At 37.6% G+C, this 12,065-nt stretch overlaps 1 protein-coding gene across 1 annotated transcript in view; it reads left to right on the plus strand.

Annotated features, from left to right (window-relative positions):
• Window positions 1-11,953, plus strand: part of LOC107101261 (delta-type opioid receptor-like) — a 32,481-nt gene extending 20,528 nt beyond the window's left edge. Inside the window, 3 exon segments of the mRNA XM_015400114.1 lie at window positions 7,402-7,757; window positions 10,413-10,909; window positions 10,911-11,953. Coding sequence (XP_015255600.1) covers window positions 7,402-7,757; window positions 10,413-10,909; window positions 10,911-10,946 — 889 coding nt within the window. The 3' untranslated portion in view covers window positions 10,947-11,953.
• The last annotated feature ends 112 nt before the right edge of the window (window positions 11,954-12,065 follow it).

A 12,065-nucleotide genomic window follows, 5' to 3' on the forward strand; every position in this document is an offset into this window, starting at 1 on the left:
TCCCCTTATTCAAAGCCAGACTCAAAACCCATCTGTTCCAGCTCGCTTATCTCTGAATACACTGCTCTTTTCCCTATCCATGACCGTTTTTTATGTTCCTATATCTGTATTTTGTATTTTCATCTCTTTTTATTTATCTTTTGTATTATTTGTAAAGTGACCTTGAGTGTCAAGAAAGGCGCTGCTAAATAAAATGGTCTTATTATTATTATTATAGCCACTAGGTGGCAGTCTGAGTCCATTTTGGCGTCCCATGAGTCAGGATTAGATAGCTGGGTGAATGGTCTGCAGTTCTAAAGGTTGAGGGTTCGGTCCCAGCTGTGGCCGAGTTTATTATTCTCGCCTTAAATGTTTTTCTATTTTTTTTAATCACTTTTTTATTACATTAGACCATAGGGATTATCATTCTACAGCCTCAATATCTTACTCTGATAATAACAGGCGTATTGTTATACCATTTTCGTGTGTTTTTATTATTATTATCATTATTATTATTATTATTATCTAGCTGGTAAAATTTTCAGTTCAGGCTGTAAAACCTGTCTGCTAGTTTAAAGTCTATCTTATTTATTTTAATATTTAACAAAAAGTAAATTATAAGGTAAACTGCTCTATTCGCACTCCTTGTAAGATGCTGTTTTACTTTTTATATTTTATATCCGTATTTTTATCTTACTGTATGTATAGGTCTAATATATTGCATGCATATAGCCACAGTGTTTAGATATTTTTATAATTCTATTTACCCTATTCCATATTATATGTGTCATGGTCTGGCGGTGTTTGTGAATGAGAGATGGTGCAGCTTGACTCATGTTCACGTGAAGCAGCAGATATGCAGCCCAGATGTGGAATTACTCGCAGTGAGTTTAAGACTTTATTATCTACCACGGGAGTTTGGTCACGTGATAGTGCTGTGCGTTTACGTCCCTCCCTCTGCTGATGCCGCTGCTTGTGAGCTGATCCAAAGCATGGTAAATAAGTTTCAGACTAGAGTCTAAGACAGGAATGGATTTTCACTCCTGTTCCGTCCCACAAAAAAAATTGTGTCCCGTCCTGATCCCGGGCCAGAGTAGAAATCTAAACCCTGTCCCGTCCCACTCCTGGTGAAATTACTCCCACTCCCATCCCGCTCCCATTCAGAATGACTCCCGCTCCTGCACCACTCCCATTCTTATTTTTTATTTTTTTTGAGAGCGGGTGAAAAACTCAGAGCGGAAGCACTGTTGGTTTTTGGGTCGTGTAGTTTTTTTGACTCGCATTATAGTGTAGGCTTCAAGGAAAAAACTACAAAATGGCGGCGCTGCGCCAGTACTGGATTATTTTTCTTTCTTTTTTATTTTATTTTTTGGCATCAATCCTAGTTTTTTTTTTGGTTATTATTGGTTTGCTCCCGCTCCCGTCTGCTCCCGTTAATGTTTAATCCTGTACCGTCCCAATCACGTGATCGTTACTAATACTGACTCCCATGAAAAAGTGTCAGTCTCTACTTCAGACCGAACACCCCCGCGCTCTCCTGCTCATCACAGCAGATTTCAACTCTGCCCCTCTCCGCTCCACTCTCCCCACGCTCACACAATACTTCACATGCGCAAACAGGAACAATAAAACGCTGGACCTTTTTTATGCAAATATTAAGGATGCATACACCTCCGCCCCCCTCCCCCCGCTGGGTCGTTCAGATCACAACCTTGTCTACCTGCCCCCCCATTACATTCCACTGGTGAGAAGGACAATTGCACAGTCAGTGAAAGTTTGGTCGTATGACGCCACTGAGGAGCTGAGGGATTGTTTCAGCACCACAGACCGGAGCATGTTCCAAAGCTCTCATGGTGAGGACCTCAGAAGCCTGACTGAATGCATCACTGACTACATGACCTTCTGTGTGGAGAGCATTGTGCCTACACCAAGTTTGCAGATGAGTTAAACAGCTTCTTCACGCGGTTTGACTCCCCTCACACTGGTCCCCTCCCTGCCCTGAACTCTCCACACACCTCCAACCACCAGCCCCCCAGAGACCTTTCCCCCCCACCGCTGCCACTCCCACCAACCCCCAACCCATCCACACCTCCAGTCGTGCCTTCCTCCTCCCTCACAGTAACACCAATGCAGGTGAGAGGGCAGCTGAGGAGGCTGAAACAGAGGAAGGCCTCAGGACCAGACGGCCCCCCTCCCAGGCTGCTGAGGACCCAGGAAATATCCTGTAGCTATAAGTAGCCTATAATAATCTACTATTAATTAATACACTTAATTTCAATGAAGGTTAAAAGAAGAACGCCCGAAACGTCACAGCATTAAAAAAATAGATACTCACGGGTGTGGATTTCTTCTTTTCATCTGCATTTCTAAACTTCACCATGGACCAATTTTGCATTAGTGACGAAAATAAAAACCCACTGATGAAAGAAAAGAGTACTGATGAGACCGATTCATTCAGAGTCGCTGAGGACATTTTTATAACCTAGAAATGATCCAGTTTACGTCCATGAGCACGCGACCGATCGAATGGACGGATGATCCACGGACCTTTGTTGATTCAGTTATTTGTTTTGCCAAAAAGATTAATAATAATAATTTTTCATTAAATAATAAAGATGCAGATAGTTCAGTTCAGTTCAGTTTATTCGAACAACAAAACAATATAAGATGTGTAAATACAACACAACACAATGAATACATAAACCATAATAAATTGTTCGAAAAGATAAATAGAAATAAACAGTTCTCAGATAAGATCGGAGGTGTATGAAATAAGATAATGCAGTCACTATGTTAAATTAATTCATTAACTTTATTTTAATCAAAAACATCATATCATCATAAGATTTTGGTTGTTTATGCAAATTGTCTCAAGTGCCACCTGGTGGTTGTCCGGGTACATTGCAGTTTTTTTTTAATAAAAAAAAACTGGCCTCAGGAAATACATCGTGATTCACGCAGGAATAATGCAGGAAACCGTCCATTTCCAACAGGTACCCACTGTATGGGGAGTGTTGGCTTTTAAGTAATATAACAATAAAAATAGAGAAAAAATTACTTCTGCATCTTAACCAATCCCCTTACGAAGCAGTAGGCTGCCATTTTGCGGCACCTCAGGAGCAATCAGTTGGTGAGGGTCTTGCTATGGTGCAAGAGTGCAGGTTGTGGGGACTTGCAACCCTCTCAGAGGCTTAGTGGTCAGAGCAATGCTCTAAGAAGGTTGCAAGTTTTTTTTTTTCTGAGGTGTACTTGATTTTTGGTTCTCAGTATTTTATCTTTTTGGACTTTGCTTCAGTTACCCTTGGGAACCTTATTTAATCAAGAAAACTCACCTCTGCCTCCTCATATCTTCATTTGGGACCTTAAAAAACCTCCACACAACCTTGACATTATTATGTTGTATTGTATCTATAAGGCTTACAAAGTTCCTTTTTGATAAAGCTTGTTTATAGTTACCATGGCTTAGGTTATCCTGCGACATCTCTTTATTTATGCTGCTATACAAAACAATCCTTAAGAAATATAATAAGTCCTAACCCAGAAAATGACCCTTTACCACTAAAAGTGAAGCCCAAGGAGAATGAAAGAGTCTGGTTAGATTTGTGTGGAAACATGCCCTCGACTCTGAATAATGGAAATTATATAAAATGTATACTTTTATAAATGTCTGTAGAAGCAGTCAAAATGTAAGGAGTTAGGGTTTATTTTTACCTGTGTACACTTTGCACCTGTTCAAATCACCAAATTTAATTATTTGGACGGATGACCCAATACTTTTGGTACATGAGCGATATTAGCTAAACGCTTATGAAATTGTATCTTTGTTGATTAACTACACTGAAATAAAAGTAACTATCTGACATTATGTCTCAAAACTACAATGCACGTATTGTGGAAACTTTCAAGACAAAAATAGGGTAGCATAAATCTCAGATTTCTGTAAATCCAAAAAAGAAAATTAAAAGCAGTCCACTGGACTTTGTTTCCAAGTTTGAAGACGTTATGCTTCCCATCCAAGAGGCTTTTTTTAATTTAAAAATATCAGGAATAGCGTTGAGTTTGATGTTTTATACAGTAGTACAACAAAGCCTTGTTTTTGTTTTTTTTAGCCTGCAACACCCCATACTGTCAGGGTTTGGTTGAGGTTTGAGGACCCAAATGCAGAGGTAGGGAGGCAGAGGTGAGTTTTTGTAGATTTATTGAAATTTTCACAAACAATTGAGGCAGGAATCCAAAAATCCAACATAAAAAATGTAAAACAAACCAGAACCATGGAGACATCAGGTGAAAACAATCACAAGGAGCTGGGGTAAGAAGAGATAAGACGAAGAAAGAAAAGGGACCAGCACTGAGGAACTGCACAAGGAGAGTATTTACGGTAGACTGAACAAAGAGAGGACTAAAGAGCAGATGTGAAGAGAGCAGTCTAGGAAGGAGCTAGGGAAAAGGAGATCAACACAAGAGGGCAACAAATAAAAACCTAAGAACTCAAATATATCCAGAAAATACAACATAGGAATAAACCATTAAAACTAGAAAACATGGAGAAAAATAAAACTGAATACTCAAAAGAAAACATAACAGAACCAAGACCGTGACATATACCTGTCTAAGTGTCTGAAAGGTCAGTCGTTAAAGGGAATTGTTGGCCTAGCTGAATAGGCTACAGTTCTCGGCTCTGCTGTACAGGGGCTTGGGCTGCGATAATTTTGGGAAGGGATTAACTCAATTGCTGCATTGTAGGTCAAGATTTCTGTAAATATTTAAATAATGCTTAACCAAGACTCCCAAACACAGTAATTCACAGATTGGTGGTGAACAAGCCCAATTTCAGACCTTACTTATGCACTCAAAATTTATAGAACTTTTCTTTCAAATTTTAAGTTTATTTGTTTTTTGTTTGAATTGTCTTAAATTAGTGGTTTTTCTTGCTGTTTGGTTTCCAGGACTCTTTCTTTCCTTTAAGTCTTGCTCTGTTCTCTGAACACCATGGCTTCTAACTGCAGACTTACCCTGCAAAACATAACAGACCATCCCTAGAGATGTCAATGTGAGCCTTTTCACAGGCAATCAGACCAAGAGCTCTCAACATCACAACCACCCAATGCCCATTCCACACTGACGTGAGGATCCATGCAGATTTGCTATAAATAGAGCTTGTACATGGTGCCTTTTAGTGTTTTTAATCACAGATCTGAATGAAACCCAAAATCCACGTTTGGATTATATAGAGCAGGAAAAAAAACATATGATTTTTAAATAAAACATGTATCAGAGTAGGACCAGTTTAGAAAAAGGTTCTGTCACCTCTAAGTTTATGATTCAGACATTTTACCTGTTAAGTTTTTTTTTTATTGCAAAAGAAAAAAAAACAAGAACAACAAACTCTTGTTTAAAACTACTGTACTATTTTTTTGCTAAGGTAGCTTAATTTCTATTTGACTGTAAATCCTCATATCTTAGTCAGTTAGATAACATGCTGCTGTCATTTTGAACATCTCTGATGTTGCTTCTATTTTTATATATCTATTGCTGTAAAAATGTCCATAGATGTATTGTATATTGGTTATTTATTCTCCAGGTATTCCAAAAAAGTAAAAAAAAAACAATCCACTGGACTTTGTTTCCAACTTTGGAGACATTTTGTTTCCCATCCAAGTAGCTTTTTCAATTCAAAATGTCAGAAATAGTGTTGGTTCAAGCAAAACAAACTGGAAGCCATTTGACTGTCACTGAACAGCACAATGAAAACATTTTATATACGCCCACTGACTGAGTACAAGATTGTAAACACCTGTGACTCTAATTAGTGGAGTCATCTCCAAATGTCCCTTTGGTCACGTTATTATCAGTGTTTTCTAGGGGTACCATTTTTGCATAAGCACTATTTCTCAGTTTTCCCAAAATCTTATCTTCTTCCATTATCTTCTTTATAGGATCCACATTCTATAACCTGTATACAGCCTAGCTGGTTTTGTTTTTAGTGGTTGTTTATTTGTGCTGATGTAATCAAGCTAAATCACTGTAATGTAGTTGTAATGTGACTTCATAAATCAGTGTTGAGATATAAGCACGAGCCTTGCCCTTTCACCATTAATACCTATTTACCAACTGTGGGTACAAACAATGCCTGCAGCAACTGATTGCAGATTCAGAGACACCATTTTCACCTCACCTTTTCCATTTCCACATGATTCACAAGGCTTGGGGTTATAACAATGTGGTTTATGAACATTAGCCATATATGCTTCACAGAAGTAGCTTTATTAAAATTATTTCTGGGTTTTAAGATAATCTGAAAGCTATATGTTTTATAACCATGACTCAGTAATAAAAACAAGACTTAATGCATATAATCCTACAAAAAACAACAACTTTACGACAGGTTTAAGTCAAACATTTAAAGAAAGCACTTGTACTACTTTTACTAAATCATTGTTATCATCATCATGTACAGTTTTGTTCAACACATTAAAATTCCAGGTTTCACATCTTATAGGAAAGGCCATAACAAACACAGATACTTACATTCAGCTTTAAAGTAATCTATCCATGTTATCAACAGTAGGAATCAAAACTTTAAGATAAGGCAGTAACTAATTGTATGTAATTTTTAATTTATAGATTTTTTTATATTCAAATATCCACCATTAAACAAACAAACACAAATTGGCTGACTGGATTTTTTTTGCAGAATGTTGCTATGACAATAAGTGGAACATCCCTCCATCCATCGGTCCATCCATCTTCTTATGCTAATCGGGGGTCGGGTCGCAGCTAGCAGCTTCAGTAAGGAGACCTAAGACGTTTCTCTTCCCAGCAACTTGGGCCAACCCTTCCCCTGGAGTTCCCCTCACTGAGTTCCCAGGCCAGCCGAGAAACATAATCCCAGGCCTAACCAGATGACGGAGCCACCTCAGCTGGCTCCTCTCGACGTGGAGGAGCAGCGGTTTTTCTCTCAGTCCTTCCCAGATGACTGAGCTACTGAATGTGTGGATTGATGACTGAAAGACATGCCTCCATTTATCTGTTTTCTACAGTGTGTTGAATTCATGTTAATGTGGATTTAAAGATATTTAAAGTAGTGAAAAAACTTGAAAGGGGGAACATAAAAAAAATGTCCAATCAACCAAAACTTTACGACCCCCATCCAGTACGTCCAAGGACCCCCATCCAGTACGTCCAAGGACCCCCTGGGGATCGCGGACCCCTGTTGCTGACCTCTGCTTTAGAAGTCATATTCTCCAGAAGTCTTCAAAATATTGTAAAATATCTGTGAATTTGTACAATTCCCAAACCAGCTCTCAAATGTGAATGTATATCTTGCATCAAATTTGTCTTCAGTCCCATTTTGTAATGTTTCTTTTACATTTTAACCTAATCAACATGTTTTTTTGTTTTTTGTTTTTAATGAAAAAACAGATACACCAAGCTAAAGACTGCTACAAACATCTACATCTTTAACCTGGCCTTAGCTGATGCCCTGGCCACCAGCACACTGCCATTCCAGAGTGCAAAGTACCTCATGAACACCTGGCCTTTTGGGGAAGTCCTGTGCAAGCTCATCATCGCCATTGACTACTACAACATGTTCACAAGTATCTTCACACTAACTATGATGAGTGTGGACCGCTACATTGCTGTGTGCCATCCTGTAAAGGCATTGGGCTTCCGGACGCCAACCAAGGCAAAGATGATCAACGTCTTGATCTGGGTTTTATCGTCTGCTGTTGGTGTGCCAATTATGGTTATTGCTGTGACCAGAATGACAGAAACCGGTAAGATGGTAGTCTACTTCACCTGACTAGCACGGCATCCACAGTAAAAGACAATATAGTTTTCTCTATGTATTAGTTAATAATACTTTAAAGTGATTTGATTAGATTTTTTGTTCATAAAGATAAATACATATGCGCTTGAATGTTCCCAGTAAAGGAGATGATAAATTCACAGTTGAAATGGCAAAAAGTTTAAAAAAGTTATGATAAACAAAATGTACCTGTATAATGTATAATATAGATAAGATATTATTTTTGAATTTCTTTCTAAAAAATATTCTAAAAAATAAACTGTCCCAGACAAATTAACATATCTTACAGTGAACAACATACAACAGGTGCAGAAGTCTTAATAAACATTTACTGAACCTTAGAAAAAACTGCTGCTTTCGGTGATGCCTTAAAATGTAGCTCAAGAAACTTTTAGATCAGGAGCTCCATCATTTTTGTTTACTTGATATATACAGACAGACGGACGGCCGGCAGACAGACACTGAGTTTTGGCTTTTTTTATAGGCCATAACTTATTTCTACTCTAGACTAGATAAGCTATTTACAGAGTCTAGGACTGTTGTAGTTAATTTAGGTAAACAGGTCTAAGGCCACCTTTTCTTATATGGTGTGTCTCATTTGCACAACAATTAGATGGTTTGTGGTGATTTTGCATTACTTTGTTGTAGGGTTGTCACGATACTAAACTTTTCAACTCGATACCGATACTAAGGAAAATATTCAATACTCGATACCATTTTCGATACCACAAGGATAAAATTTCAACAGAAATATTTTTATTAATAATTAAAACACAATAAATAAATACAATAAACAATAAGAACAACATTTTGAGGTTGTTTGCTGTGCACAATATTTAGCAAGCTTGATAAAAAACTTAAAAAAATTAACCAAAGTTTTCCTTCCTTGGCTATGCTTTGCACACATAACAATGACACTAGCCAAACCGGTTAAGAAACAAAAATAATTCTCAGCAGCTGCAACTGTTACAAAAAAATTCTGAAACTGAAAAGTGCACAGAATTATTCAATCACAGTGTTCAGAAAGTGCATTTTCCACTATTCTGCACTTTAGATGAATGACTGTTTAGGTGCGACTGGTACTCGATACTTTTGAAAATGAGTATTGTATCCGGATACAACATTTCAGTATCGATACTTTTTTGAGTTTCGATACTTTTGACAACCCTACTTTGTTGTGCACTGTTTTATACTTTCTACCAAATGTCCTTCTTATGCTGTATCAGACCTTAACTATATTATTTACTTTGTTTTATATCATTTACTTTCTTTATATAAAAAAAACAAGGTCAAATACCCACTATGGTTGGTTTCTTAGTCAAAGGTTCTGCTCTGTATCTTATTGGATGAAACGGTAATTAAATAAGATGGGGTTAAAAACAAATCCATGCGTTTGGCTGTGATAGTGAGATGACAGTGTTGATCTTCACGGGTGAGAAAGAGAGAGAGAGAACCTCTTATTTTTAATGTGTCTGGGCATGCACACAATCTTACTGAGTATACTGAGGACCACTTTGAGCAACACAGTGTGCATGCCGTCCTCACACACATATACTAAACTTGTCATGATTTTCTTTTCGGAATGTTTGGCACACATGCAGAAAACTCTCAGGAAACAATTAAAAGTTTATTGAGTTTTTTTTCTTTTCACTTAACAGTTGTAGACGTCTGTTGGTGCACCTAACTTTCCTCCACTAGGTGGCAGCAAGCAACCTGGAAACTGTTTCCAGGAAGGAGACTGGATCTCTTAGTTGAACACAGTTAATATTTAAAAGTAAAGTAAACTACACATTTTATTAAACATATTCATCCAGATTACAACTCTTAAATGAATTATAAAACTAATTTTATAGTTCTATTTGAGCCTGGGATTGAATAGCAGATAATGAAGAATAGCTGATTTTCAGTTCAGTTTTCTGTCAGATGAGCATACCCCATCAGACCAGAATACCTATAAGCAATCCGCATGTGCAAATCATCAGATTTGCATTTATCCCTTCAGTTTTGTACAAAAACTTGACTTTAAACTACCTCAGCAGGCGAGTATTCCTTTAATCATGTAAAAAAAATAAAATAACAATTTAAGGTGAGATCACCATACGCTTCAAAAAACACCAAAAAGTAAGTAATTAAATTGTTTTTTGTACATGACTAAATGGATACACACCAGTTGAGGTAGTCTAAAGTCTATTTTTCATGCAAAATTAAAGGGATAAATTAAATGGATAAAAGGGGATAAACTAAAGGGATAAACTAAAGGGATTAACAGGTATGGATATGCTGGTCTGACCCGGTATGCTGATCTGACAGAACAGCGGCTGGCATTTCCAGCATCCACCCAGTTCTCCATTAGCTGTGTCAGAAGTCTCAGCAACCAACCACATTCTGGTGAAATTTGATTTGCACCCCTGCTTTGTTTAGTTAGATTTAAATTTGATTAAGATTATAATTGACAAAATTGGACTGATGTTGTTAAAATATAATCAGAAACAAACTGTACCTATTTATTATATAGAATGCTTTAAGATAATGGAAAGATAATACCTGTAATCCTTTTTGGTATACTGTATGTGACCAGCAGCCTTGGAACAGTCTACCAAACTCTTTATATCTTCTCTTCTAGGTAACATTACATGTATGTTAAAATTTCCTGATCCTGACTGGTACTGGGACACCGTGACTAAGATCAGCGTGTTCATCTTTGCCTTTGTGGTTCCTGTGATGGTCATCACAGTTTGTTATGGTCTGATGATCCTTCGTCTGAGGAGTGTTCGTCTGCTCTCGGGCTCAAAGGAGAAAGACCGTAACATGCGACGAATCACCCGCATGGTCCTGGTTGTAGTGGCAGCCTTTATTATCTGTTGGACCCCCATTCACATTTTTATAATCGTGAGGACAATCGTGGACATCAACACCAGGAATCCATTCGTAATAGCTAGCTGGCACTTGTGCATTGCCTTGGGTTACACCAACAGTAGCCTAAATCCTGTCCTGTATGCATTTCTGGATGAAAATTTCAAGCGATGCTTCAAGGATTTCTGTCTGCCATGTCAAACGCACATGGAGCAGAACAGTTTGACAAGCGCCCGCAACACCACAAGGGAGCCAGTGTCCGTCTGTGGTCCTACAGAGGCAGGAAGGAAGCCTGCATGACTAGCAATGGAGAGGATCCCCAAAAGCTCGAGGATCCACCAAGACCCACAATCACAGGAAACTTTAATCTCGACAACAGAGTTCTGAGGGACTATAACACTGAGCAACATTGTAAAGGTACTGATTGTCCTCAATGAGGGTGAACTCAATGTAATTTTGAGCCTTTCTAAAAAGCTGATGTTGTTCCATGCAAACACAGAGATTTTATGACAATTTCCAAAGCAAAGGATTATGCCGAATAATTATGAAACTGAGTCTTTTCAGTTTTTGGCACAAAGAAGGACAGGAAAGAGTTTTTCAAGAAAACAGCGAATGCCAATACTCTTGGAGAGAAAACTTCATATTGTGGCTTCTGCAGAAAAGCAACCATATCAGAAGAAAAACATTTTTCTTATTTTTTGGCTTCAACAAATAAAATTAGAAACTCACAAACTTACAAACCGACTATGAATTGTGATGTATCATTTTCTTCTGCAGTTTTTCTTTTTTTAAAGAAAGGAAGCCACAAAGAACTGTGTTGGAGGAGAACAAGTAATTAGTGTTGTTATGATTAACAATGTAATCGCAATTTACTGGATTTTAGTGTGGCTTAAAAGAATAGAAAGTTAATGAAGCATTCCATGCTTGGATTACTATTAGTTTATATTGGAATACATGCTTTCTCTTTCTTACTGTGTTTGTAAGATCAAAACAACAATGGATGAATGTAATGTACTCAGTGAATTCACAACAATAGATAACAAATCTCCAAAAAGTCTCGCCTAATAACTATGTGGAATGTTTACTAGGCATTGGGACAGATTCAGTAAGTGGTGACTAACTCTTTGAAAATTAACCCCCCTTAAGTCATTATCACATGAAACCAACTTTAAAAACCTTCATGAAAGCCAAAATGATGATAATAAATATGACAAGATTCTGCTTCATCAATGATGATTAATAACACATGTCAGATCAAGATCAAATGTGGGTTTTTTTTCAGGAATGTAAGGTTATACCTAGGGCTGCAACAACGAATCGATAAAATCGATAAAAATCGACTTTTAAAAGTGTTGGCAACGAATTTAATGATCGATTAGTTGTGTCGCGCGATTAATGTGTCATCCGCCGCCGCCGTCATCAC

This window comes from Cyprinodon variegatus, unplaced genomic scaffold (assembly GCF_000732505.1).
Source record: "Cyprinodon variegatus isolate N-32 unplaced genomic scaffold, C_variegatus-1.0 Scaffold1071, whole genome shotgun sequence".
NCBI classification, from domain to species: Eukaryota; Metazoa; Chordata; class Actinopteri; order Cyprinodontiformes; family Cyprinodontidae; genus Cyprinodon; species Cyprinodon variegatus.